This window comes from Hyaena hyaena, unplaced genomic scaffold (assembly GCF_003009895.1).
Source record: "Hyaena hyaena isolate Hyena2069 unplaced genomic scaffold, ASM300989v1 scaffold_22, whole genome shotgun sequence".
NCBI classification, from domain to species: Eukaryota; Metazoa; Chordata; class Mammalia; order Carnivora; family Hyaenidae; genus Hyaena; species Hyaena hyaena.
In genome coordinates, this window is record NW_024080654.1 from 4,474,419 (window position 1) to 4,501,807 (window position 27,389).

The window sequence follows — 27,389 nt, forward strand, 5'->3', positions numbered from 1 at the left end:
CCCTCCGGCCCTGTCTCCTCACCCCGCGGTCGGCCTCATCTGCAGGCCTCTCACCTCTGGTTTAAGCCGCGGCTCCCTGGTTTGAAGGTTGCAGGGTCACGGAGGGGAGCGCTCACTCTACATACATGGGAGCTCCTGGGGCCAAAATATCTGAAAGACTTCTTACGTAAACTCTACGTGGGCCAATCCCCAAGCACACAGCAGTAATGCTTCAGAATGTGCCGCCTTTCCTAACATCTCACACGGTTGAGAAAATCAGGTTCTCAAGCAAGAGATGAGCTTAACTTTTGTCTGTTTCTGGGTCAGCCAGAATCCGAAGCGCTAATCAGGTTAAGTAGATAGCGTTTCCCACAGTGCTCAGGCCTCTGGGAGGGCACAGAGCCACCGGGTACAAACTCGAATTAACTACCTAGGAGAACACACCTGAAGGTACGCAGGCCAGCCAGGGGAGCGGGGCCACGGACGTTTCCGCGGGCCCTGAAATCCTGGGAAAGCCTCGTGAGCGCAGAGCACATGCCCAGCGGTAGGCTGATGGCTGAGGTTAGAACGGCACTGAAGATCCGCTGCACTAACACTCACGGAGGGTTACTGGAGAACAGAAGATACTCTGCCAACAGATGACACCCCCTTGAACACGGGACTCAGCCAGCAAAGGCCTGGCAATCGGTGCTGGAGACATTCCAATGTCCGTCGGGGGATTCTAAATAGAACATGAACATTCTCCCCAGGGAGATGTGGAAAAGATATGTGTCAGAAACCATGATTTCCACATTTCCGAGGCGGCTGACACTCTGTCCCACTTAGGTAACTTTAATTCTCTCTGCGTTATGTGGCTCCTACTCTCCTACTTTTAAAACAACAGGGCAAACTTCATCTGACTTGTAGACATTTGAAGAGACCCAAAGTCAGCCGGTGGGAGCCCCAAAGCAGGCCGGTGATCCGGACCGCTGGATTGAAGGGCTGTGATTCTACACCCTTGGCACATTTTGCACTGAAGCCCAGTTAGCGTGCCCAGGCCGCGCTCTGAGAGTGGATGGGAGGTGATGGCTGTGGAGAAGGACCAATTTCTGTCACTGACGCGCCAGCCGAGAATAAACTCCCCTGTTGTCTGACCTTGGGATGAGAGGGGGATGGGAGGGGGATTGGGGTGTGATGGGAGGGGGAACCGCATCTGAAACCCCAGCTCGGCCACACTCCAGGTACTTCAGGTCATTACACTGACTAACATCAGTTTTAAGACAATTAGAGGAAGTTTAAAGTGTCTTCTTTCCTTTAGTGGGGGAGGACCTCTTCCTTGGTCATGCTATGTGAACCGTGAGGCCTGAAATAGTTATGCTCAGGACAGATCTTCAGTTTTTGCTAGGAGGACATAATACTAAACCTTTTAGCAATTGCCCTAGATTTCAAGGGGCCTTCTGAATCCATTGGACAATTACAGCCTTTTAAAACATGAATTCAGAATGGTTTCACCTACAGCTTACTTTTTAATAGTCTTTTTCTAGGAATAAGATTAAAAACCCCAAGTGGACAGAGACAAGGTGCTGAGGGAGCGGGGCCAGCCGGGAGAGGTCGCAGAGGGCCTCGATCCCAGGGGCCTGGGCCTCTGGCTGGGGGTCTTCGCGATGCTTACTTAGCAAGGGGGAGAGCAGAAGTCTACTCTTCCCACCCAATCCCAAAGGGAGCACTCTGGGGTTTTCTGATTTCAAGGCTCAGGTTGGTGTTGGTGGGCGGCTCACCTGAGACCCCATCACAAGAAAGGGGCACAATCTAATGGCACATCTTCGCCCTCAGTGCCTCCCCGCTGTGACTGTCCAGTGACCAGTGGGAAGCAAGCATGTTTCCTTGTCAAGAGAAACACACAGGGCGCCTGGGTGGCTCAGTCAGTTAAGCGTCCGACTTCGGCTCAGGTCATGATCTCAAGGTTCATGGGTTCAAGCCCCGTGTCGGGCTCTGTACTGACAGCTCAGAGCCTGGAGCCTGTTTCAGATTCTGTGTCTCCCTCTCTCTCTGACCCTCCCCTGCTCACACTGTCTCTTTCTCTCTCTCTCTCAGAAATAAGTAAGACATTTTTTAAAAATTAAAAAAAAAAAAAAAAAAGATAAACACAGACCTGGCCTCCCCTGAGTGCACCGGCCACCTCAGGATTCCCTCAATACTCAGTTTTGTAAAGAAATGTTTAAAGACCCTTTCCTGGTGGAGCTAGGTGCTAGATGCTGGCCGTGACTCAGATGTGACCCCCACCTTCTATAACGATGTTTAACCAAATCCGAACAAACATGAACCAAGTCCCTGAGCAGCTGTCCTCAAGTCACGGAAAACTCCGTCAAAAATACCTTGAAAGCTATATCTAGATAAATCTGCCTGGTTACATGTTGTTAATGGGTGGATTTTTGGTAAAAATGAAAATGAGTCAGGCTGGAAAGCATATGCACGGAATAGGAAGTCTGAAAAAGCAGAGCCGTCGGGGGGAGGCCCCACCAGCATCTGCAGCTGCTTGGATGGGAGGGGAGATTGGGAAAGTCGGAGGAACGGACCCCCTTCGCTTTGAGAGCAAGACTCTCTACCCCGCCTCCCCTCCAACTCCTGATGCTTTAAGTTACAAGACAAACATTACAATGTTGATACAGGCCTTCAGTTCCTTTCTGTTGACATAGGAAAGGTCTACTTTTTACAGTTTTAAGAATGTCTTTGTTAGTTCAGCATGCTTATGTGCGAAATTCAAGTTAAACCAAAAAAAAAAAAAAAAGAGAGAGAGAGAGAGAGAGAGAGAGAGGGAGGGAGAGAGACACAGGTTCTTTGCATATGAACATACTTGCCCCCACAAAAAATAACTTGCGAGTACACACTGGAGCTAGCTAGGAAAACTTCCCAAATAAAAAGATGAACAGACCACTAAGGTGAATTCTTGTGGATATGGTTGATAATGAAAGTTATAAATATATTTTCACATACTGCATTATTCAAAAATCCACCTGGGTGGCTCAGTCAGTTAAACGTCCGGCTTCAGCTCAGATCACGATCTCATGGTTTGTGAGTTCGAGCCTCGCGTCGGGCTCTGTGCTGACAGCTCAGAGCCTGGAACCTACTTTGGATTCTGTGTCTCCCTCCCTCTCTGCCCCTCCTCTGCTCTCTCTTTCTCTCTCTCAAAAATTAACATTAAAAAAATATCCATTAATACTGGTACCACCAACTATGAGCATATTTACAAAAATAATAATCATGTTGGTACCTTAGCAAGCAGCTAAAAAGAAACCAAATCATTTTCTGTATACAGTAAAATTCCCTGAATTTCAAGAGTGTTAGCCTGTGACCATGAGCAAGAGAGTAGAGTAGGCATCCGGGCCTGGCTGACACCCTCAGCTCCCGGGGGCGGACAGCGGTCTGTGGGGCTCCCGCACTCCACGCACCCCAGCCTGCCCCGCGCCCCCACCTGTCACAGGCCGACTGGCTTACTGGCCACGCCTGGTGTCCAGGGCCACCACAGGCGGTTCCAGGATGTGGCCCTGCTCCTGGGCAAACCAGGCAGGCACTCTCCAAACAACTGAAACGCACAGATCGACTGCCCTCCAGAGAAAAGGGTTTATCCGGATCTGTGATTCTCAAATGAGAGGGAGGAACACTTGCTTAGAAAAATATAACTCAATTTACATTTGGGGAACAATAAATATTTCCTGCTTTTGTAAATACATCTGGACAAATGTGTTATTAATTAAAAATTGGTTAAAAACACTGATTTGAATAAAGGCCCTAAGGTGCAACAGAAACCTTTTCTTTTTTGAGAAATGTGCTAAGTTTCGTTCTTACACATGGATTCCAAAGAATACTACTGACTCGACAGGTTTTATGCCAACATACATGTCCCTTCTTGAGTCAAAAAAGGAAAGAAACCAAACCCATTTTTCTGCATTAATTGCCACTCATTGTCACAGTCTTTGGGGAAGCGGGGCTGAGACCCCCTCCACATAATGCGAAGCCTGGTTTTGCTTCCTTTGAGCCACTCTGGGCGAATTATCAAAACAGTAATAAGACTTTAAGATGAATTCCAGATGATTTGGGTAGGTTCAATGTAGTTTTTCATGATTTCCACATCGGTGGCAATTCAAAACAAACTGATACTATTTAAGTTTTGGCCACTTACCTTCTGTCCCTTCACTCCGTGGCAGTCACACTTCCCGCAGCCTGAGCCAGCACAACCACCCTGGAAGGAAGAGAAAATGTCTTTAAATAGAAGAACTCTTGCACATTGAGGTCACTTTCTGAACCAAAATGATTTTTGGCACCTTCACCTATTTATGGGCAATGTCCTACTGTGTTATTAGGAGCACAACCTCAAAAGTGAGATTTGGACTTGCTCTCGTGGGGTTATCACATGCGGAGCCTCTGCCTCCTCTCTCTTGCCTCAGTAGATGAAAGAATAGTCTTGGAGTAGAGCAAATCAAAGCGTTACTTGCTCCACAAACTGAAGGCTGCTACTTGTACTTTCTGGAACTGCCTTCCTAGGGATGATTTTAACAGGCTGCCACCCATATTTGCAAGGCTACGATACTGATTTAGGAGTTTCAGACCAGAGACCAGGGAAACTGAGGCCCCAGGAGGCAGAGTCCATGCTTTGTCCTTCAAATTCCCAAGGACACAGAAGTGTGCAAAAAATGTTTGTGCAAAGAGGAAATAAATGAAGGAGTTGATTTTAAGCCCAACTTGAAAGAACTGATTTTCGATTCAATTAAAACTTGAATGAAAAGAACCCAAGCATGTACCAAAAGCTGGAAAAGAGGAACATTCTCCAGAAGAGATCACATATTAGGCCATGAAGCAAGTCTCAACACATTCAAAATGATTGAAGTCCTACCATGTATCTTTTCTGGCCACAATGCTAAGCAACTAGAAATCAACCACAAGAAAAAATCTGGAAAGACCACAAATACATGGAGGTTAAATTACATGCTACTAAACAATGAAAGAGTCAATCAAGAAATCAGAGAAGAAATCAAAAAGTACATGGAAACACATGAAAAATGAAAGCATGATGGTCCAAAACCTTTGGGACACAGCAAAAGAGGTTCTAAGAGGGAAGTTTATAGCAACACAGGCCTACACCAAGAAGCAAGAAAAATCTCAAGTAAACAACCTAACCTTACATGTAAAGGAGCTAGAAAAAGAACTAACAAAACCCAAACCCAGCAAAAGGAAGGGAATAATAAAGATTAGAGCAAAATAGACACTTAAAAAACAAGAGAACAGATTAATGAAACCAGGAACTGGTTCTTTGAAAAGATCAGCAAAATTGATAAATCTCTAGCCAGACCCATCAAAAAAAGGAGAGAAAATCTAAATAAAATAATTCATGAAAGAGGAGAATAACATCTAATACCACAGAAATACAAGCAACTGTAACAGAATATTATGAAAATCTATATGCCAAAAAATTGGACAACTTAGAAGAAATGGATAAATTCCTGAATGGATAGATAGATGATTGATAGATAGATAGATAGATAGATAGATAGATAGATAGATATAAATGTATATATAATCTACCAAAACTGAAGCAGGAAGAAACAGAATATTTGAACAGACCAGCAATAAAAATTAATCAGTAATCAAAAAACTCCCAACAAATGAAAGTCCAGGACCAGATGGTTTCACAGATGAATTCTACTAACATTTCAAGAAGAGCTAATACCTATTTTCAAACTACTCCAAAAAAAAGAAGAGGAAGGAAAACTTCCAAATTTGTTCTTGAGGCCAGTATCATTATGATACCAAAACCAGATAAAGACACCTCAAAAAAAGGAGCGGGATTGGGCGGGGGCGGACTACAGACCAATATCCCTAATGAACATAGAGGCAAAAATCCTCAACAAAATATTAGCAAATTGAATCCAACAATACCTCAAAATAATCACTCACCATGATCAAGTGGGATTTATTCCCAGGATGCAAGGGTAGTGGTTCAATACTCACAAATCATTCAACATGATACATCATATCAACAAGACAAAGGATAAAAACCATACGTTCATTTAAACAGATGCAGAAAAAGCATTTGGCAAAGTACAACATCCATTCATGATAAAAACCCTCAATATAATGAAAGCTAACAATGAAGCAGCAGAAAAAGAAATCAAGAAAATAATCCCATTTACAATTGTACCAAAAAAATACCTATGAATAAATTTAACCAAACACATGAAAGACCTATACTCTGAAAGCTGTAAAACATGGATGAAAGAAATTCAAAGCAACACAAAGATATGGAAAGACATCCCATGCTCATGGATTGGAAAAACAAATATGGTTAAAATGTCTATACTACATAAAAGCAATCTACCCTATCAAAATACCAACAGCATTTTTCACAGAACTAGAACAATCCTAAAATTTGTGTGGAACCACAAAAGACCTCAGATAACCTACACAATCTTGAAGGGAAAAAAAAAAACTAGAGGTATCACAACTCCAGATTTCAAGTTACATTACAAAGTGGTAATAACCAAAATGGTATGGTACTGGCATAGAAATAGACATAGAAACAATAGAATAGAATAGAATAGAATAGAATAGAATAGAATAGAATAGAATAGAATACCTAGAAATAAACCCACAATTATATGGTCAATTAATCTTTCACAAAGAAGGAATGAATATACCATGGGAAAAAGACAGTCTCTTCATCAAATGGTGTTGGGGAAACTGGAGAGCCACATGAAAAGAATGAACCTGTGCCACTTTTTTTTCACCATACACAAAAAATAAACTCAAAATGGATTAAAAATCTAAATGTGAGACCTGAAACCATAGAAGTCCTTGAAGAGAAAACAGGCAGTAATCTCTCTGATATCGGCCATAAAAACATCTTTCTGGATATGTCTCTTGAGACAAGGGAGATAACACCAAAAATAAACTATTGGGACTATGTCAAAATAAAGTTTCTGCACAGCAAAGGAAACAATCAACAAAACTAAAAGGCAACCAACAGAATAGGAGAAGATATTTATAAATAACATATATGATAAAGGGTTAGTATCTAAAATTTATAAAGAACTGATATAACTCAACACCCAAAAAACAATAAACAACCCAATTAAAAATGGGCAGAAGTCATGAACAGACATTTCTCCAAAGAAGGCATCCAGATGGCCAACAGACACTGAAAAGATGTTCAACATCAGTCATCATCAGGGAAATGCATATCAAAACTACAGTGAGATATCACCTCACACTTGTCAGAACAGCTAAAATCAAAGCACAAGAAACAATATGTGCTGGCAAGGACGTGGAGAAAAAGGAACCCTCGTGTACCCTGGTAGGAATGCACACTGGTGCAGCCATTGCGGAAATCAGTATGGAGGCGCCTCAAAAAGTTAAAAATAGAACTACCCCACAATCCAGCAAATGAGCTTCTGGGTATTTTCCCAAAAAATACAAGAACACTAACTCAAAGGGATACATGCACCCCTGTTTATTGAAGCATAACTTTCAATAGCCAAGATATGGAAGCAGCCCAAGTGTCCATCCATGGATGAAGGCTAAGGAAGAGGTGGTGTATATACAATGGAATATCACTTGGCCATTAAAAAATGAAATCTTGCCATTTGCAATAGCATCCTATAAAAAAAGAAAGCTGGAGTGGAAGGGAACTAACATGTTCAAAAGCTACAATTTGTTATCGTGTTATTTAATCAGCTAACAGTCATTTTGGAGTAAGTGCTACCATCCCCATTGTCCAGATGCAAGAAGTGACTTTGGAGCTTGAATAGAACATGCTAAGAGGAAACTGAAATTAGAACCCGCCACCAACTTCCATGATGCAAAACTGCCAGAGTATTAAGAGATAAAAGTAAGAAGGTGCCTACGTACATTCTCAAGTTCCTCAAACTCAAATTTTAACCCAAGACAGACACAGGTATCGGAGACAGAATGGAAGGGGGTGTGCCAAGAACTTTAGTTAATATGCTTTATTACAGGCTGGGTACGAAGTCTGAGCTATAACGTGTACTTCAATTCTGCTTCAAGTGATCATCGTTTCTCAAAACTAAGACAACACTATTAATAGAACTGTGATCACATTAAGTCTGTTTCTTTACCAAGATCCTCAAGCCTTTGCCCCGTTGCCGTGGAGATCTTCTGCATAAAACAACTACATCTGGGGATATTTTTTTCATAAAGTGAAATCTGAACAAGTGTCTCCAAGACAGTAAGCTGTCATTAATTTTATATTTTGGAAATGGGAACAATTGACCACAGTCCAGAGTCCATAGATGACGGGTCTTTTTCTTTGCCTGACTCACGTGTGGCAGCCATCAGCGTGCAATCTCATAACCTCCTAACACCTTATGTCAAGCCATGTGCACAGTTTTGCTTCACAGTCCGGGTTTTGGTGACCACACCGAGTTTTCCAAAGACAGGAGGCCAAAATCTTAAGCCTGTGCTCCAGAAAGTTCATCCAAAACGCCCAAATCCAAGTACTCAGAGACCCAAGAGATGTTCCCAACAACATCACCGTCTCCTGCCTCCTCCCCACATGAGAGCTGGCTGTGCGCCCCCCCCACCGGTCTCCCACAGTGGGGCGACAGGCCTCTCCGGAGACACCTGCCCCATGCCCCTCACAGCCCCCTACTCAGCTGCCTCCCCAGGACCTGGGAACATTCGGGGGGGCAGGCCCAGAGTCACCCCAAGCTTGACACAGACTGCATCTCATCTGAGACCGCATGGGTTGTAAGACTCACGCCAAGAAATAAAGAAGAGCACAGATTAACAATGACATGTCATCCGTCGTGAAGATATACCGGAGCCTCAGACTTGAAGCATTAATAAATGGGGATCTAGGAACTGAGGAAACAGAGCAGTGCCTACCCGGTTCCTGTGGGCTTGCTGCTGGTGGTGGCCATTTAAACAACCTTAAATAACAGGTGCGAGAGCAATCCGTTGACACGCGTATGTCAGCTCCTAACATATTACTGCCTAACAGCGCTGTCGGTAGATACTCCGAAGAGGAAACTGGGTGTGGACAGCGGGACCTCCAGGGAGGAGGGGGCTCCTGGGGGTGCTGGGTGAGCCCCCAGACCAGGAAAGTCCGGCAGGCAGTCGCTGGGGCTCCGGATCAGCCTCCCCCTCACCCCCCGCCAGCTCCCAGCCAGGCCCTCTAAACCTCTGCTGCTGAACCCGGTTCAGGAACACGCCTCTGCTCTTTAAACTCTGTAACCCCCATCCCACTCCTGCAGATGCCAGAAGGAAAAATCACCCAGGCTACTCATTTATCGGGTAGGAAAGAAATGTCCACCTACCACCCAGGCTTCGCTGGCCAAAACCCAACAGCAGCCTGAAGCGGGAAGGCGGGCTTTTCTACTCAGCTCCATACGGTTTCTTCTAAACTTCAGATTTAGGATCACATGGCTGGACCGAAAATGGCTATTTGGTCTTTCTGGGTTTTCTCTTCTGAAACATTGATAAAATCTCAGAAGCTTATCTCCATTCAACCCGAGGGAAGTTATAAACATGAATTTCCTGGAACAGTTCCCTTCAGCTCTCAGCAAATGCTTTAATTGCAAGGGACACTAGATAAGAGGTTACAGGGCCACAGCTGTGTCTGCTGGGGTCAACCTGATTCTGGGCCTTCGCTACAGAAACACAGCCAGCGTGCTGTGTCACCTATGGGTGACAAACGGCCAGTTTCATCCTGGGCAAGGCTGTGGGTCAGGACAAACTCTTGGGGCGATCGGAGATGAGAAATACGGAACCAGAGCCTTTAACACAGGCTGTTATAAGAATGAAAGATTCTCCCCCTGCCACCACCACCACATACTCTGTATCAAGCAAAATTTTTTTAAAAATTCCCAGACAAAAGACATTCATGAATCCTTTCTTAAATTACTTCTCAATGTTTTTATTTATTTCTGAGAAAGAGAGACAGCGCGAGCAGGGGAGGGTCAGAGAGAGAGGGAGACACAGAATTGGAAGCAGGCTCCAGGCTCTGAGCTGTCAGCACAGAGCCTGACACGGGGCTCGAACCCACAAACCATGAAATCATGACCTGAGTGGAAGTTGGACGCCCAAACAACTGAGCCACCCAGGCACCCCCATGACTCCTTTCTGCTTTATTCTTGAAGGAAATTTGATTACCAGTGCTGGCCCTAAAAAGCAATCCCAAAGAATTAATTTTTCTAATAATAACAAGATTATGGTCAGCCTTTCAGAACGAAAGGCATTTTTAGACCATGATTTGTGTTTCACATTCTGGGTGGCCTCACAGTTTACGTAAATGGCCCCGTTAAAAAAAAAATAATAATTTTTAGACTAACAAAAATTTTTTAAAATGCATGTTTACTTTGCTAAATAAAATCTCTTTTGCTTTTTTAAAAAGTTTTTCTTCATTTAAGTAATCTCCACACCCAACATGGGGCTCGAACTCATGACCCCAAGATCAAGAGCCTCATGCTCCTCTGACTGAGCCAGCCAGATGCCCTGAAAATGTGTTTTTGAAGTATCACTATTCTGGTCCTTAACATTGTCGTTGCACAGTGGCCCCTGCTGGATATCACCCTGGCACACGAGGTATTTTAGCTGTGATTTTAAGGTGTGCTGCTAAAAAGAATACCAGTGATGCTCTAAGAATCCCTTTTAATCAGGTGTCATGCATGATTTCGAAACAGCTAAATAAAGTAAGAGTCTTAAGTAAATTACATCTCAAGTCTCAGCTGTGAATCACTAAGTTTAAAAGGGCAAATGAACTATGTAAGTTCCTCCGATCCAAAATTTCACTGGTGACCCCCCCAACATGTTAGAGATGGCGTCACAAATGTCATGATTTCCGGAGGAATTACGTTTTGCATCCGGACCTCGCAGCAAAATCATGAGATGTGCAGGGTGTCACCCGCTCCCACAGCTCCCTACTGGCCGCACGTCTGAGGGAGTGGACTTTACGAGGGCTGCTCATTTCTCCCAGCATCTGGAACGTATCGGGCCTGTCGACTAGCTCCCATCCGTCTGCTCCAGATTCTAGAACGGGAAGAACCTGTACCCTCTGTGAAGCACTCCCACTTCTTTTTCTTGCCCCTCCCCTCACTGGGGTGCAAGCATCAAGTCAGTCAGCTCCAAGTTGGGAGGAATGCCTGCGCTTCCCTGCCGAGCAGCGCTGAAACCGAGAGGTCGCGGCTGAGGAAGCTGGTCACAAAGACGTTCTCCACTTGAACGTGGGGGATGTGGCTGAAGACCGCAAATGCTTGGTCTTTGGGGGTTGTGGATTTTGGTCTCTTCTGCAGAAGTGGGATCTCCATGGCCAACAGTGGGGGGTCTCCCAGAGACCCCCAGACGGCTCCCAGGGGGAAAGCACCACATCTATACCCTAATGGTGCAGACCATCTTAATGAAAACTGCGTCCCTCTTGTTGATGCCTCTGGCCTCTTCCCAGCAGGACCACAGCCAGTAACCCACCACGAGAGTGTCAGAAGTTACTTCCAGTGAAAGCTGAACTGAATGAACTGCATTTTAAACAAAAACCCCCACATTTGTTCTAGATGGAGTCTGGCAGACCCACACACAGCTTCAGTGACCACTTTGAGCACCAATTAATGATAAAAGTTGAAAGGGACACAAAAGGTACAACAATGCAGCCCGTAGAACAAGTACCTCTTCCAATCTGTTCCAGTCCCTTTCTATTTTTAAATTTTTTAAATGTTTTATTTATTTCTGAGAGAGAGAGTGCAAGCAGGGGAGGAGCAGAGAGAGAGGGAGACATAGAATCCGAAGCAGGTTCCAGGCTCTGAGCTGTCAGCACAGAGCCCGACGCGGGGCTGGAACCCACGAACCGCGAGATCATGACCTGAGCGAAGTCGGACGCTTAACCGACTGAGCCCCCCAGGTGCCCCTGTTAGTCTCTTTATACATTTCAGGACCTGACAAAATAATTAATATTACATATTTTCTTTCATGCCCCAATTTAAGATTTCCAGAGGGACAAACCATCAGCATGAATGCTCTGAAGTATGTTAAGTTCTAAAAATTCCCAAAGATTTGGGATTTATAGTCCTAGCGCCAAAGAAGGAAGGCAGATCACGGAGGTCAGTGACTTTAGCTTGAAATGAAGCCTATTTCCGGCCCTTCTCTGATCTTCAGACCAACAGGGAGGTCTTCTCAACATTAAAGTGAGTTCCGTGTGGGAAAGCAGGGAGGGGGAGGCTCGCGGATTCTGTTTGGAGGGCGCCTCTCTGCTTAACCGAAGGATGCCAAGGGCTGTGCTGCTCTGTGTGCGTGTGCACGCACGCATGTGTGAGCACGGGGGGGTGGGGGGAGAGACAGACAGACAGACAGAGCGCAAGCCCGTACACACGCTCTGTCCCACAGACCTGCTAGCTGTGACACAGCCTTTGGTAGGAAGGCATATTTGGAATGGCTCTAACAGTGAAGTCCTCAATTTTCCCACTTTTTTCCTGCTTCTGATGGAAGGGAGACCTTTGACATCACTGCTTTCACAGTTTTATGTGTTTCCCATCCCACCAAATACGGACATGTGGAGCTCTGCCAAGTCTAAACAGCTTATCTTTCAAATTCCTTTCCACATTCCCCACGCTGTGCAAAATGTCAGAATAGTTCTCTGGTGATATTATCATCCCGATTTTCTTCCTGGTTGTGGCAGTTCTTCAGGGAAGTTTTGGGGTGATTCTCCAACTGAAGAAATACGTGGAGCCCGAGGCATGTGGGCTCTCCTACACGCCCCTCCCCCCACGGGACTGTCAAGTGGGACAGAGGCGGGACAGCCGCTCGGCAGTGCGCCCCGGGACCCGAGCCCCCACACGCGGGCTTCCCTAGCGACCCCACGCCTGGCACATGCCCCACAGGTGCGCACGGGTTCACGAGCATCGCGGGGACACGGTTTTAACAAAACCACAGTTACCCTCATCCCAGGCCACCAGACTTTGAACTTCTCCATTCCATGACGTTTCATTCTTCTTCCCCTACCAGAAAAGTGCTGCCGTGCTCGATCAAGAGCCCACCTTCTATCTGCGAACCGAAACATCGGAAAGAAATACAGAGGAGATGCGGGGGAATTTTAACAAATGAAGTGTCCTAACTTCCGTCCTGTTTGAGAATTTAAGCGGCGCATGCTATTTTCGGTCATGCTTATTTTAAATGTTTGCCCGCTGCCATGAGGTTGTGCAGAATGGCCCTCCACACCCCCACACCCCCACTGCCCGGACGGGACCGCCCTGAAAGAGAAGCTCACCGCTCAGAAGAATACACACACTGGTCCCGCTGCCCTGGCCCCAAGGACGGGAGCAACTCTCCAGGGTGAAAAAGTCCCAAGGGTGGGGGGTCGACCAAGGGGTAGGAGGGGGTTTCCTGGGTGCTGGACATGGCCCCTGCTTGATGAGCAGGGTGGCTACATGGGGGCGAGGGGAGAGGGAGCTGCACCTGCAAAAACTGACTGAGCTGGGAACTCACAATTTCTGTACTTTGTTGTATTTCAATCAAATCAAATGAAGCGTATTCAAGAATGGTCATCACTCAGTACACATGCTGGCCCGAGCTGCAGGGAGGGTCACGGACAGACACACGGCGGCTCGCGTAAAGTGAGCCCTCTGCACACTGAGCGCGGGTGACCGGGGCACGGGGGAACCCTCATGCACACGGCACTGAGGGAAGGAAGCCAGTCACGGTGGAGCAAGCCCGCCGGCTCCGTCGACACAAAGCTGAAAACTGAACAGAATTGAGCTGGATCCTGGCCACCCTCGGGGGCCGTGAGTGAGGGGAAGGGGGGCCTGGGGGTTTCTAGGCTTCTGTTTGGTGGGTGTGTTCTGTTTGTGCAAGATGCATTCAACTCTATCCATATCATTTCACACGTTTCTTCAATAAAATTTACCCCCCCCCCAGAAAGTATGCATTGGATTTAAAACTTATTAGCAAAATAGAGAGCGAAACAGAGGCCAGATGTTACAGTGCAAATAGTAATTTCTTAAAAGCTTACATTTGTGCAGCATTTTGAACTCCCAAAACTATGTTTGGCATTATGGATGTAAGGATGATTACTCTCCAAGGAGCTCACCATCCCCATTCTCTTATCTGCATTTGTTTTATTCTATCAGGTTTGTCTGGTTTTGATAAATGTTAAATGCGATTCAAAGGATGTGAAAATCACCTTTTGTCATTAACTCGGTGGAAAGGAGAATTCTGTCTCAGTAAAACAGAATTTCTGTTTTGTTCAATCATGGAAAACATGGAAACCAAATATCCTTACTACTTTTTGGACTTACAAAATATTTCTGTTCCCATTTGAAAACAACTGCGAGTGTTGATACATTCTTGGCAAAAGAACAAATTAGCACGAAACCTTTGAGAAACAAACTGAACTTGTGACATGAGCACGTCTGAGTAAGCGCAGTGCGTGGGAGGCTCGGGACCCGCGGGGTCTGGGGGGCTCCCAGCAGAACCGCACGCGGAGGAAGTGGGGGGGTGTCCTGGCTCGCCTGACCGTCAGCCTGGGATCGCGGGTCTGTGTGCGTCACCCACCCTACGACCTATGTGGGCTCATTTTCCTGTCTCTTCCGCCTCTTCTCCCACTCGGCGGGGGTGGACGTTCAAGGTCCCCGCCCAGGGGACGGACTGGGCCGTGCTTCACCTCCAGGTCATGTCTTGTCCAGCTGCAAGCAGATGTGACTATAATTAGCCGCCCCGTGACAGTGGCTCAGATGTCTCTGTGTGAAAGGAGGTGGTGGGCTGGCGTGTCCGCTGGGACGCACGGGTGGGGCGAGGCTGGAGGCCAGAACCGCGGGGCCGGGGGCTCTCCCTGCTGCTGCTGACTCACCAGTTCCGGGGAGGTTAAGTGGGCAAGTCTCCAGCCCAGGGGTCCTCCCACTGACTCGCTTCCAGAAGGTTCCTCCGGAGTGAGAGGCCATCCTGGGCGAAGGTGTGGACTCGGGAGCTCCTTGGTCCCAGAGGAAACACATTTCCTACTTTCAGGGGGAGGAGGGAGCCTCCTGACACCAGTAAGACCCTTGCTCTTGCCTACTGTCCCTGAAGCCCCCGGAACCCATCCTGAGCAGCGGGGCCACCGGCCGGCCCCACCCCGCTGCCTCCACTTCCCCCCAAGTCCTCTTCCCACCCAGCGCCTCCTCGAAGGCCCTTCCCGAGCACCACACGCAGACTCCCAGCCACTCTTTGACACATGGGACGTTCCCCAGACAGGCGGGGGGCGGGGGGGCGGGGCCAGGAGCTGGACTATGTTCTCCAACTTTGGGAAAATGTGCAGCCTCTGTTGGGCCGAAGTCCGTGAGGCTCCTCTGGCTATTTTTGTTTTTCATCCTTTCTCCCGCTGCGGCTCCAAAATACAAACCAGACTTGGCTGCGTCTACACCCCAGTCTGACCACCGCCTGGCAGACATCCGCCTTCATCTCTTACCTCTGAAGCCCCCGACCAGCCCCCGGAGGCGAGCCCCCAGGATGCAGGCAGCCCCACGGGGGCCTCAGCCGCCCCGTCACTCACACGTGGTCCAGGACCCTGCGAGGCTCGTGTTTTAGCTGATGGGTCAGAGTGTAGCATCTGCCGCACCTGACAGGGGCCAGGCGCGTGTGGCACTGAGCGTGTCGGCAGGTGGGATGAGGAAGTGAGAAATGACGGGGTATCACCTTCTACAAGAGAGGGGAGGGGAGTCCCACAGACACAGAGGCGGGAGACAAGGCAGAGAGCAAGAGGGCACTCGGCCCCGGGCATGGGACGCGGGTGCTGGGGCCCGAGGGGGACGCGCTGTCCAGGAGGGAGCGCGGGCACGGGAGGCGGGTCGGGGTGGACACACGCTGGGCCGCTGGGCAGGTGACGAGTGACACCACACACTCCTGAGGCTGCTGGGGAGTGGAGTGTGGAGGCGCGAAGGGCGGGGCTGACTGCCCGCAGAGCCCCTGCCCGCGGCTCTCGCCTGTGTCCACTCTCTGGGACGCCAGTGACTCGGCTCCAGTCGATCTGTAATCGCTGTCTTGAAGAGAGAGCAACTGGCCCGGACGACCTCGAGGCCGACAGCCAGGTGTAACAGGTGCTTCCTTGCTAATTCCTAGCCGCGAACAGAGTAGGGCTTCGTCTGCCCTGCGTGCGGTCTCCGGCTCACATTCAGTTCGCAAGTGGAAGTGCCGGGTGCCTTCTGCACGCCAGTCAGTGTGGGAGACGTGAGACAGGGCTGCACTCGAGGGTGCTCTCTAGGGCTGGGGAGGAGACGGAGGTGGGGAGAAGGGGGAAGGGACGCAGAGGAGACCGGAGGGGAGACAAGGTGGGTAGCCGAGGCCTCGTCCTGCTAGCTCTCGGCCTGGACAGCAAGAACCCAGGAGAGGTGGCCCCTCGGGGCGCCTGGCGGCTCAGTCAGTTGAGCATCCGGCCCTGAGTGAGGCTCAAGTCATGATCTCACGGTTTCGTGGGTTCAAGCCCCATGTTGGGCTCTGCAATGACAGTGCGGAGCCTGCTTGGGATTCTCTCTCTCTCCCTCCCTGTCCCTCCCCTGCTCTCTCTCTCTTAAAATAAGCAAACTTTATAAAAAACAAAAGTGGCTCCTTGGACCATGTTGCTGTCTGTCTCTTGTTCTCACCCTGAACCTGGATCCCAGATTCGCACTGTTTCTCCCACACCCGTACCATCGCATTGCCTCCGTGGTCCCGCGGCAAGGGCGCCACGACTCCACAGGAAGGTGGGCGGATGGACAGCCGCCAGGAGCCCCTGCTCAGCCCGCCCCCACCCAGCACCTTGCGGGCACTTGACCTTCAGAAAAACTCCTAACCGCGTCTCAATGTGAAATCAAAAGAGCATTCAGTGAACTTCAGATGCTTTTCCTTTCATGACCCAGAAAACGCGCTGCATTTTACTGCATTAAATGAAACATTCCGAACAGGCTGATGCATCGAGCGCCCCAATGCGTGTCTACAGGCAGCTGTCAGGAGGGATCTGTGCCGAGTAGTCTTCCCATCATCGGGGCTCTTTAAAGAGATCTCCCAAAGGCTCCCCGTGTCCCGGGGAAGCGACCAATGACCAGCAGGCCAGCACGGAGGCCCGCACTACGCTGCGTATTAGAGGGTGGAGTCAGGGCTCTGTATCCCACTGTGTCCACGTCCTGGCCCTTTAGGGATGCCTACAGTTTGTAACACACTTAAAACGGAGACACAAAAGCCCAACTGACCGGCGAAACAGTACAGGTACGACTGACACGCAACTCGAACCCAGAGCGTGATTAAACCAGTGGCCACAGGACTGCCATGTTTTTTCTCCTGCAACAGTTAAATATTTCAAGATCTTGCTAGTTTCACCCCAGATGAGCGACACCACCAACCTCCCCCAGTCTCGGTTTGGAATGTGGTCCCAGCTGAGTGCGACTCCCTGATGCTGCTTCCATCCTAACAGGACACACCCTCCTGTGAGAGAGGCAGTGAGCTCTCCTTTCCTACAGAACTCTGGCCACGCAGCGGTCCGGTCGCTGGCCGCACAGGCATCGACCCCCTCCATGAGGATTTGATGACACACGCTCTGTGCTGGGCCCTGGCCCCCGAATTCAGGGGTGAAAGGGGGGCTCAGGCGGGACTCGCGCTCTCCAGGAGTCACACACGGAGGTGACCCGGTGCTCAGGCCTGAGCCTGGGATCAGCTGCCAAGGCCTGGGAGGCAGCCTTCGGTGAGGTAGGGAATCGGGGCAAAGCGTGTTGGAGAGGCTGGGTGAATGCACGCCAGGTGGGCCCTTAAAGGGATTTCTGTGCCACTCTCCAACCGGCCACGGGGGGCATTTAAAAGCTCCGAATCAAAGGAGGCAAATCCCCCCCACCGCTGGCCACTGAGGTTAGTGTGAGAGCGAGGTGACCTGAGGGAAGCAGGCGATCGGAGAGGGAAGGGAGAGGGATGGGAGAGGGAAGGGAGAGGGAAGGGAGAGGGACGGGAAGGAGGGACGGGAAGGCGGTAGCTCTGAGAAGAGGAGGGGGTGGGTGGGACGAGGCAGGGAGGGGAGGGAGGGCCACAGGAGCTGCACCTCCACTAGGTGTGCAGTGGGGAAGGGGTATTCTCCAAAGAGCCTGAATGCAAGGAGGGGAGAAGGGGAGGGAGGGGAAGGGGAGAGACGGGAAGGGAGGGGAAAGGAGGCAAGAAATAAATGCGTCTTGTTTCATGACAGGAGATGGTCACTGATTTTCATTTTCTCGGTTGGCAGTTCTGTCCATTAAACAATTTCTTGTTTTTCCCTTAAGTTTATTTATTTATTTTGAGAGAGAGGAACCGAGACCACGAGTGCGGGGAGAGGCAGAGAGAGGGGGACAGAGAGAATCCCAAGCAGGTTAGGAGCTGCCAGCGCAGAGCCCGACTCGGGGCTCAAACCCACGACTGTGAGGTCATGAGATCATGAGCCAAAACCGAGGTCAGAGGCTCACCCGACGGAGCCACCCAGGCGCCCCTCAATTAGACTAATTTCAAGTGAAGATTTATCCTGTGTCTAACTGTACATCTCATATGTTTGTATCAAACTTTATTTAATTCATTATCCTATTCACTGATGCAAGAAATCACATAAATCCTGAAATACTATAGATGCAGTAGAGCACATTCATCTCGGCCAGTCGCCCATGACATGTCCGAGGGCACCGACATGAACACACGCCTGTGTGACGTTCACGCACCGTCCTCGGTGACGTGAGGGACCGCGCACGAGGCGCGGCTCCTTCCTGCAGCTGCAGCTGTGTTCTAGTCCAGAAGGAGAAAAACTAAACTAAAACGTCAGGAGCATGGGTGTCACTACCTCTGCGGGAACGCAAGAAGGAGCGACTATCTTGGACTGAGCTGATACACCCAGAGGGAGGAAGGAGGCCGCTGCTTGGCGGCCAGGCCCCGTCGGGGTGGCTCGGGTGGCTTCCCGTTCTGGCCAGCGGAACACAGGGAGGTTGGCAGATTCTGGTGGGAGGGACAAACGTGGACGTTCCAGGAGGAAGCAGGTGAACCAGATACAGAGGAAGCAGAGGAACGCAGAAATCACAGAGGATGGGAGCCAGGAGCGTGGGGCGGCGCAGTGGGAAATGCGGCTTTCGGCCGCACGGGGAAGGGTCTGTGACCTCCCCAGGACGGCGAGTCCCCGTGCCCCACCGTGGGGAGGCTGTATAGGACGTTCTGTAGCAGAGAGAAGCCGGAGAGCCCTCGTCGTGGGGCACAGCCTAACGACACAGCACGCAGCAAACAAGCACGCAGCAAACAAGCGCGCAGAACAGCGTCCGTGGCCCTACGGCTAACTCCATCTCCCGGGGACGCTGAAACATCCTGTTAGGATAGAGCAGCCACAGCCGCTCACCTCCCAGGTCACGTGCGGGACACACTTTGGAACATGCACACCGACGGATCCCGGCCAGAACGAAGCTGAAGAGCGTCGTTGTACCTGTGCTCAGTTGCAGATACCAGACCCATCGGTAAAGCCACTCTCCAAAAGCAGACTTACACTCTATGAACGACAGATGCTAAGAGGCCGAGGTCCAGTCCTCCCCGCCCAGGGGAGGCATCGCCCCCCGTCCCGCCAAGGATGCCATTACTTGATTTGTATCCTTGAACTCAGGTTTGAGAACCCAAGCAAACTGCAGAGGCGCCCTGGTGGCTCGGTAGGTTGGGTGTCCAACTTTGGCTCAGGTCATGATCTCTTGGTTCATGAGTTCAAGCCCCGCATTTGGCTCTGTGCTGACAGCTTGGAGCCTGGAGCTGCTTCAGATTCTATGTCTCTCTCTCTCTCTCTCTCTGCACCTCCCCTGCTCACACTTTAATTCTCTCTGTCAAAAAATAAATAAACACTAAAAAAAATTTTTTTAAACAAAACCAAGCAAAATGTGAGCAGAAATGTCCCGTGGTTCCCTCTGTGGGTGAAGGAACACCTCACAGTGCAGCAGGCATTCTCCGCATTTGACAGAAGGCGCGGGATCCATGCGGAGGTTTGCCAGGCGACACATTTCCGGGTCCCATGCACGTTTTAGCAGGACCTCTGCTATTAAACCTTCACCAGGTTCACTGGGCTTCCATGGAACGTAATGGACTGTAAACCAAAAATGCTACTTTGCAAACCACCGTGGCACTTCTGAAGGACCCACCTAAACACACAAGAACAGCACTTATGGTCACAGCAGAGAAAATAGGGCGAACCACAGGAGGAAGCGAAGCACCCGGCGGTCAGGGCCGTGGCTTCTCGAGGACAAGCTCTGGTATTTACGCTGTGGCCAAAAGAGGATGCCCGCGGTGCCTCTGAGGTTCCCGTGCGGCCCCGAGGTCAGCTGCACATGTTTACTTAGTGCAGAGGCATCATTTCCAAACCACACCTCCCACTCTGTCCCTGAGCAGAATCCTCTTCTTACACTGGAAGCAAATCAACCCTCCAGTCTGCCACCACCTCCTAAAACCACACGGGCTAATCCACAGCCACAGTGTCCGTAGCTATCAAAATGTGTGATGGATCCAGAAACCCCGATCTTTCTTTCCCAAGAGAATTAAGAAAACTATTAAGCGGACTTAAGCCACTCATGATTTATTATAAAAGTGAAATAAATAACATATGGAAATGAGAACTCATTCTATCTCCCTGATCCCTCCATTTGAAGGATACACAAATACCTCTAGCTTCTTTCTCATTTACATTCACCAAATACTTATTTCGCCAGAACAGTCACTGTGCATTCAATACAACAGAGCTTTAGGAGATTTATGGAAATGAAAATGTGGTTCTTATTGGTACAGCACTCCCAGCAAGCATGCTAACATCTAGAAAATTCTAGAAAACTTTTCGCTAAGGTGGGTGGAGTTTAAATGAAAGAGAATCCATGGGGAGTCAGGATGAACAGGACCAGGAACACAATTCAGAACAAATACTACCTGGGGAGGCGCCAGAAAACAAAACCACTTTTGTGCTCTTAACGGCTATATTTCCACATTTTGATGGGCATCTTCACATACCAGAAGGCAGCTAATTCCTTCTTGGAAAAACTTGAGCGACTCTGCCAGGAGCTACCCATTGTGGAGTTCAAATGTCTACTCTAATTTCTAAGGAAAGGTTCATTTTTTAGAGCAGCCCATTATTATTTCTGCATTTGGGGGAACAAGGCACTGGTCGAAGGGGAAAGCTAAGGTCACAAACACAAAGGGACAAAGACAAGACAAGGCACCTGGATTCGAGGGAAGACACCCTGGATGCAGTGAACCGAGACAGTTCTTGGGTGGACTCAAACATGGATAAAGCCAAAGGCTAATACAAATATTCAGAGAGGGCACCTGGCCAAACAATACATAAAACCTGGAATCTTTAGGAAATTACAGTCATAATGACACAATCAGCCACATTTATGACCAGCTGACAACAACCCGGTTTTCCTCTACAGGTGGTGTCACTGACGGTTCAGAGCATCAGTGTGGACTCTCGTGTTAAATGGCAGAAGTGGCCTCCACTCCAATTCATGTTGACTTGGAGGTAAAATGCCAGGCAATAACCTAGTTCTTCTGGGTTCCTTGTGCTTTACTTGTTTCTGGTTGTTGGACTCCAATACAGGTCCCTCATGTGCATCCAAAGACACTGCTCTCCTAAATTATCAAAGGGATTTTGGTTGTAAATCAATATCACATTAAGAATCAATAGCATCCCGTGAGGCACCTGGGTGGCTCAGTCGGTTAGGCGGCCGACTTCAGCTCAGGTCATGATCTCACAGTCTGTGAGTTTGAGCCCCACGTGGGGCTCTGTGCTGACAGCTCAGTGCCTGGAGCCTGTTTCAGATCCTGTGTCTCCCTCCCTTTCTGCCCCTCCCCTGCTTACACACATGCTCTCTCTCTCTCATAATAAATAAACATTTAAAAGAAAGAATTTGTTCATCTGATGAACAAATTATTGAAACCTCTCATTCGCCTTTTCGATCAATCCACAGTGTACCTCTACAGAACCCTGAACTTGGAAATCTACTTCTGAAATCAAACAAATCCCATTGTTTTTGCCATTAAAAGGAGTGGAGTTGTTTTGACTGGGCTGCTCAGAGAATAAATATGGGGGTTCTCAGCCCCTGGATGGAGATCGGTTGGCAGCCTGCTGGGTGCCGGGCCTGTGGTGCGGCAGCTGAGGCAGCAAGTGAGCCCGCGCCCACGGGGAGGCCCTACAGCCGGAGCCTGACCAGAGCTCACCCCACCGCACACGGTAACATGCGTTCCTATAGCTGGGTGGTTGAGACGTAGTAGATGTATTTTAGAGTTACCAGAATCCTGTCCATAAACATCAGGATGAAGTATATTTTGAACAGATGAGTGCTGTGGGTTGACATTTCTCTTCGTGGTCTTGTACCAACTGAAAACAAGTTCATGATGGTCTGTGTTGTGTTTCCTCGAAAGTTACGCTCCTTCAGTCTGCACATGGATTCAGCCTCATCATGAACCAGCCATTAAGCACATGAGCTAGAAGACTGGTGTGGGTGAACTATGGCTTCACGCTTTTTTGTTAGTGTCCGACAAATAAAAATACCCCAAGCCCAATCGATTAGTTTAGATGGTGATCTATGCTTGGAATTTTTTATTTCAGTCAATTTACTACAACCATATGCCTTCTCTCCATTAAAAATACAGTGCGGGATTACCAGCTGATGCTAACAATGAATTAATAAGGAAGCCACTAAATGACACTAGCTGAAGTTGTTGGAGATTTCAATTTTTAGTTTAACTGGGTCTTTTGCTCATCTTCCCGTACAAAAGAAACCTGATACACAGTGGTTTCCAAAATACATATTTTTTAAATCCTAAATTAAGTATCCTCAAAAAAGTTAAGACAAAGTAGTGCCCAGTACAGTTTTAGGGTACCTGCGTTTCATCGCGTTACAAATGGAAAAGACACATAGGATATATACGCAGCCTTGATCTATGGGCCAAATCCTGGGTCACGGTCCCTGGAAGCAGTGATCAACCCAGAGCGCCTGCCCGGTAGCCCGCCAAGCTCTGGGTGGCATCTGGCCCGCACGTTCATTCCCGTCACCCCACCAGGCCCTTCGGGGAGGCCCTGGAGGCCTCTGTGCTCCATCCCTTAGTACGCACCTTACCCAGCTTCCAGAACCACACACAACTGGGGTTTTCCCTCCAGTCCATTTGTACGTTGTACCTTTTTAAGGCAATACACTCCAGACCCTGTTTTTCTGTCAACACACCACCATTTCCTCTTCCCCCGCCGGCCCAGCCTTAATTATTTGTATTGTTTTTAGCTCACTAACCCTAATGAGGGGGCCCCATCAGTGACCGACTACATGATTCACTCTCTAGTCTGACACGACATGTTTACTTCGCACAAATCTAAAACAAACGTTGAAAGTATTTCATCAACAATAGTGCTTTTAAAAAAAAAAAAAAAGCTTGTCTACAAAATTAGGTGGAGCAAAACATGTCATGGGAAATCTTAGTTTAACCCAAGGAGTCGAAGGAATCAAATTGTCCATCTTTCCTCTTTTGTTCTACTGTGTCGGCTAGACAGGAAACTGGCAGATCACAAGCCTTCCCCCCTTGAAACCCAGAGCGTTTCTTTACTGAACCGTTCGCTGCGCCAGGCGGGGGAGGAAATGCGCTGTCCAGTCATCTGTGAACGGTTTTCATATTTTTGGTTCATAAAAAAGGTGACAGCAAAGGTTTATTTTCAAGAATGTGCTTAGAATGTGGAACAATGTTATCGTCCGAAATCAGAGCAAGTCAGTCACTCTACCCACATTCTGTTCCTTCAGGGGCCACGGAAACCAGAGGTTGCCTGGCGTCAGGGGGCACGCACCACACAGCCGGGGCCGCACATGGAAACCCCACAGGCCTGGCGATGCTTTCTTCTCTGTGTTTGGGGGACACGCGGCTGTGTCCAGCTGCACAGGGTGACGCTGCCCCCGTGGCCACCTTGCCGCACAGCCCGACCTGGAAGCCAGGAGCCTCCTGCGCCCTGTGGGACAGAGGACGGGCCGGTAGTCACCCCACTCCCGCGCACCCAGTGTTTGCACTCCATGGGAGAACAGGACACCGGCCTTCCCAGACCCACGGAGAGAAGTGCAGTGCGTGCCCCTCACGCCAACAGGGCTTTCACGTTACTCTGTGGAATGGGTAGCAAGCCGCAGTTTGCTGAAATGGACAAGCTCTCTGGAGATGGAAGCTGGGATGGCTGCATGACACTGGACTTAAAGCCACTGAACCGCACACTTAAAATGGTTACGATGCAGGGGTGCCTGGGGAGCTCAGTCCATTAAGCGCCAAACTTGGACTCGGGTCATGATCTCGCAGTCCAAGGGTTCGAGCCCCGCGTGGGGCTCTGTGCTGACAGCTTGGAGCCTGGAACCTCATTCAGATTCTGTATCTCCCTCTCTCTCTGTCCCTCCCCTGCATGTTCTCTCTCTCTCTCTCAAAAATAAACATTCTTTTAAAAAATAAAAAAAATAATAAAATGGTTAGGAGGATAAATTCTGTTATGCATGTTTTACGGTGATAAAAAAAAAAGGTGAGAAAAATTTTCGCAATCTGGCAAACTCTCCTCAAAACCTCGATGTCCCCCAGCAGCCCTTCCTGCTGTGAACCCACAGTCACAAGTGGCAGTGAGCCCCCTGGCCCCTCGTGTCTTCCCACAGAAGCCACGGCCACACTCATTGCTGGTGATTCCAATTTTGGATTCTCCAGAAGATGCTGACGTTTGCTCTCCTTCCTCCTACCAGGTCTGGGGACTTGCTGGCACGCCTGATGCTCGTTCTGGGCCACGTTCTTCTGAAGCACCCCCCCCCCAATCTCTTGTATTTGGGGAAAGAAGGCCCCAGAACTTCTCCTTAAATGCCTGCAGCCCAAACACTCCTGAGCCTTTGAATTGAGTGTCTCCTCAGATTCGCCCAAGGTGTGCCAAGCCCAACTTGGCCAAGCCCAGAAGGAAGACACAGTGGTGACTTCAGCGCTCCTAGAAAGCGCTGCTGTCTGCCGCTCCCCAGGGAATCACCCACACGGTTGCTGGAGAGCCCCACACACATCCAGGACCTGCCACAGCGAGAGCCCGGCACAGGGCTGGAGCCTTAGCACTGTGACAAGCCGTGTCTGCAAGCATGACACCACTTCCTGTGAGATCCACCACCAGAGGCGGGCGTGAGGGACACGGGCGTGGCAGCACCCGGACCCTGCAGTGAGGGACACGAGCACGGTGGCACCTGGGCCCTGGCTGTCACCTCCTAACAGCACACCTGGTGCCTCCTATTTTCACCGCTCGAGCCTCGTGCAGTACCCCGGAGCGGGGCGGGGCGGCCAAGCCTTCGGCGGGGCCTGAGCAGACGATCCCACAACGGCAGGGACATGACCTACTTAAGACCACTGGACAGTGGGTTTGCCCAGAAAGTGAGGACACATGGGATCCAATTACAGGAATCTGGAAAACACAGGTGGGCCAGGGCTCTCCCTCCTCCGCCCTGCCTGAGGACACTCCCACCACACCTCTAGCGGGATGGAGCGAACCCCCCACCTCAGAGGAGGAAGGGAAAGGGGCCAATGTCTTCTGACACCTACTATGTGCTGCTGGGGCTTTGGAAACAGATTGACACCAAAGCCCAAGAGGTTCTCACCTAACAGATCTGCAGAGCCCAGCATCTCCCCGCCAGAGTGGATGCACCAACATCCAAACTGGGACCTGGCTCCACGGCCTAGCCCTTTCCACAACGGGCTGTGTCTGCAAAGGCGCCCGCACCACCAACCGCCCCATGGACAGCAGTCAGAAGGGGGACCTCCAAATTCTCCTGCCCCCGCCCCCAGCCCGGGGGCAATTAATAGGCAATTAAACCACCCTATTGGCCAACTGACTGTATTTATGGTAAATCAGAACGCAGAAGTCACTTCCAGAAGCTTCCGTGTGTGTATAACTTCAAGTGGGACTTCCCTAATGCTTCTTCCTCTCGTCACTGCGAGTCCTAGTCTGTATTTGGACAGGAATGCAGAGGATGCTGTCTGGCCCCAGTCCCGCTTCCATCCTGGAAGGAGGAAATGTGATCCGTGGGACTCCCCACTCCCAGGGGCTGGAGTTCACAATGGGAAGGAGAGAATAAACAACACATTTTCAGGGGAAACACACATCTCCTGATTCAGCTGCACTAATTCAAATCACCTACTTGGAATTTCCAGGCTAAGGGTCTGTCCTAATAATCTACCACTTTTCTAAATTTTCAACTCAATCCTAATGATTTCCGCCTGACGAGTCTGTCTCCCCCGTGATACCTTCCTGTCAAGGACTGTGTTATAAAATCAAGATTGCATTTCAAGTGTTGCCAAGAGTCTATCAGCCCTTCCTGCCCAAGGGGGCACCTGGGGCATGGACCCCACGGACCACGCGAGCGTAAAGGCACTCTTGACATGGAAAGTGGAAGGTCAGGGTTTGCACTCAGAGTTGTGGCTCTGGACTTGAATGTGATAAGTCAGACTTGTCCCCAGCAGGTAACGCTGGCTGGGGGGACTCTCCGTGCTCCAGCCTTCCCGGAACTCATGCATGCGTTTGTGTTCCTTGTTTCTTTGCAAAGAAAATGCACCATGTCCCTCTCTGCCCCGAAGCAGAGAGCAAACCACCTGGACAGAAGACAGCCAAGGCTCCCACGAATGCAAGTGAGCTCTGATCTCCAGGAATGACATCACACCCCTAGTCTGGCACTTCCAAATCTGGGACATAAGTTCAGCGGAGAGAACAGGGGGCGTGTGCCACCAGCAACTGCCAGAAACTACCCGGCCATCACTGAGTCGCATACAAAGCAGATTATTAACAGAAACTGAAGCGCATCAGCCCTTTAAAACTCACTTTGAAACGTGCATTAAAATGAGCAACTTTGCACTGTTCTTACTGTCACCAAACGGGAATGATGTTATTTTTGAAATGAACAACACATCATGTCTCTTATGAGGAAATAGTACAAACTTCAATTGCGTATTTAGTGAAAACATAAACTTAATAGTTGAAATTGTGTTGTTACTTTGCAGATCATTTCTCATAAACACCTATCAGGTTATTTTATAAGCTATACAGACATACAAGGTTGGCCTACATCAGGACCCAGTAAAAATAAATTCCTAATGATAAATCTAGGAAAATCCACAACGAAATAGTTAAATGTTAGCTCTCATTTAAAAAAAAAAAAATTTAAAAAGTAGGGCAGATCTTTTTTCAGAGCCAACACATCTGTGAAAGTTGTACCAAAGACAAAGTTCAGAACATCCTCATCCCGGATGGTGCTCGGCATACTGTCAGCGCAGCAGCTGTATCCCCAGGGTGCTAAGACTTTCCCAGAGCTCAACGCACCCCCCACCCTCGCCCAGTCAGCGGCCCGTGTGGGCTCCGCGTTGGCACGTAAGCCACACTCCTCGCGAGTCTGGGTTAATTGGTTTCTGAGGCTGAAGCCCCAAGGACTCAGGGAGGAGCA

General features: G+C 49.3%; 1 protein-coding gene and 1 long non-coding RNA gene across 2 annotated transcripts in view; one reads left to right on the forward strand and one right to left on the reverse strand.

Annotated features, from left to right (window-relative positions):
- COL4A1 (collagen type IV alpha 1 chain) overlaps window positions 1-27,389 on the reverse strand; it is a 145,629-nt gene that overhangs the window by 79,308 nt on the left and 38,932 nt on the right. The window contains exon 2 of the mRNA XM_039226667.1: window positions 4,139-4,198. Coding sequence (XP_039082598.1) covers window positions 4,139-4,198 — 60 coding nt within the window. The remainder of the gene's footprint in view (window positions 1-4,138; window positions 4,199-27,389) is intronic.
- On the forward strand, window positions 10,957-13,395 carry LOC120228358. The gene is made up of 3 exons (XR_005527472.1): window positions 10,957-11,598; window positions 11,944-12,143; window positions 12,961-13,395. It is a non-coding gene; the product is annotated as an uncharacterized LOC120228358 (long non-coding RNA).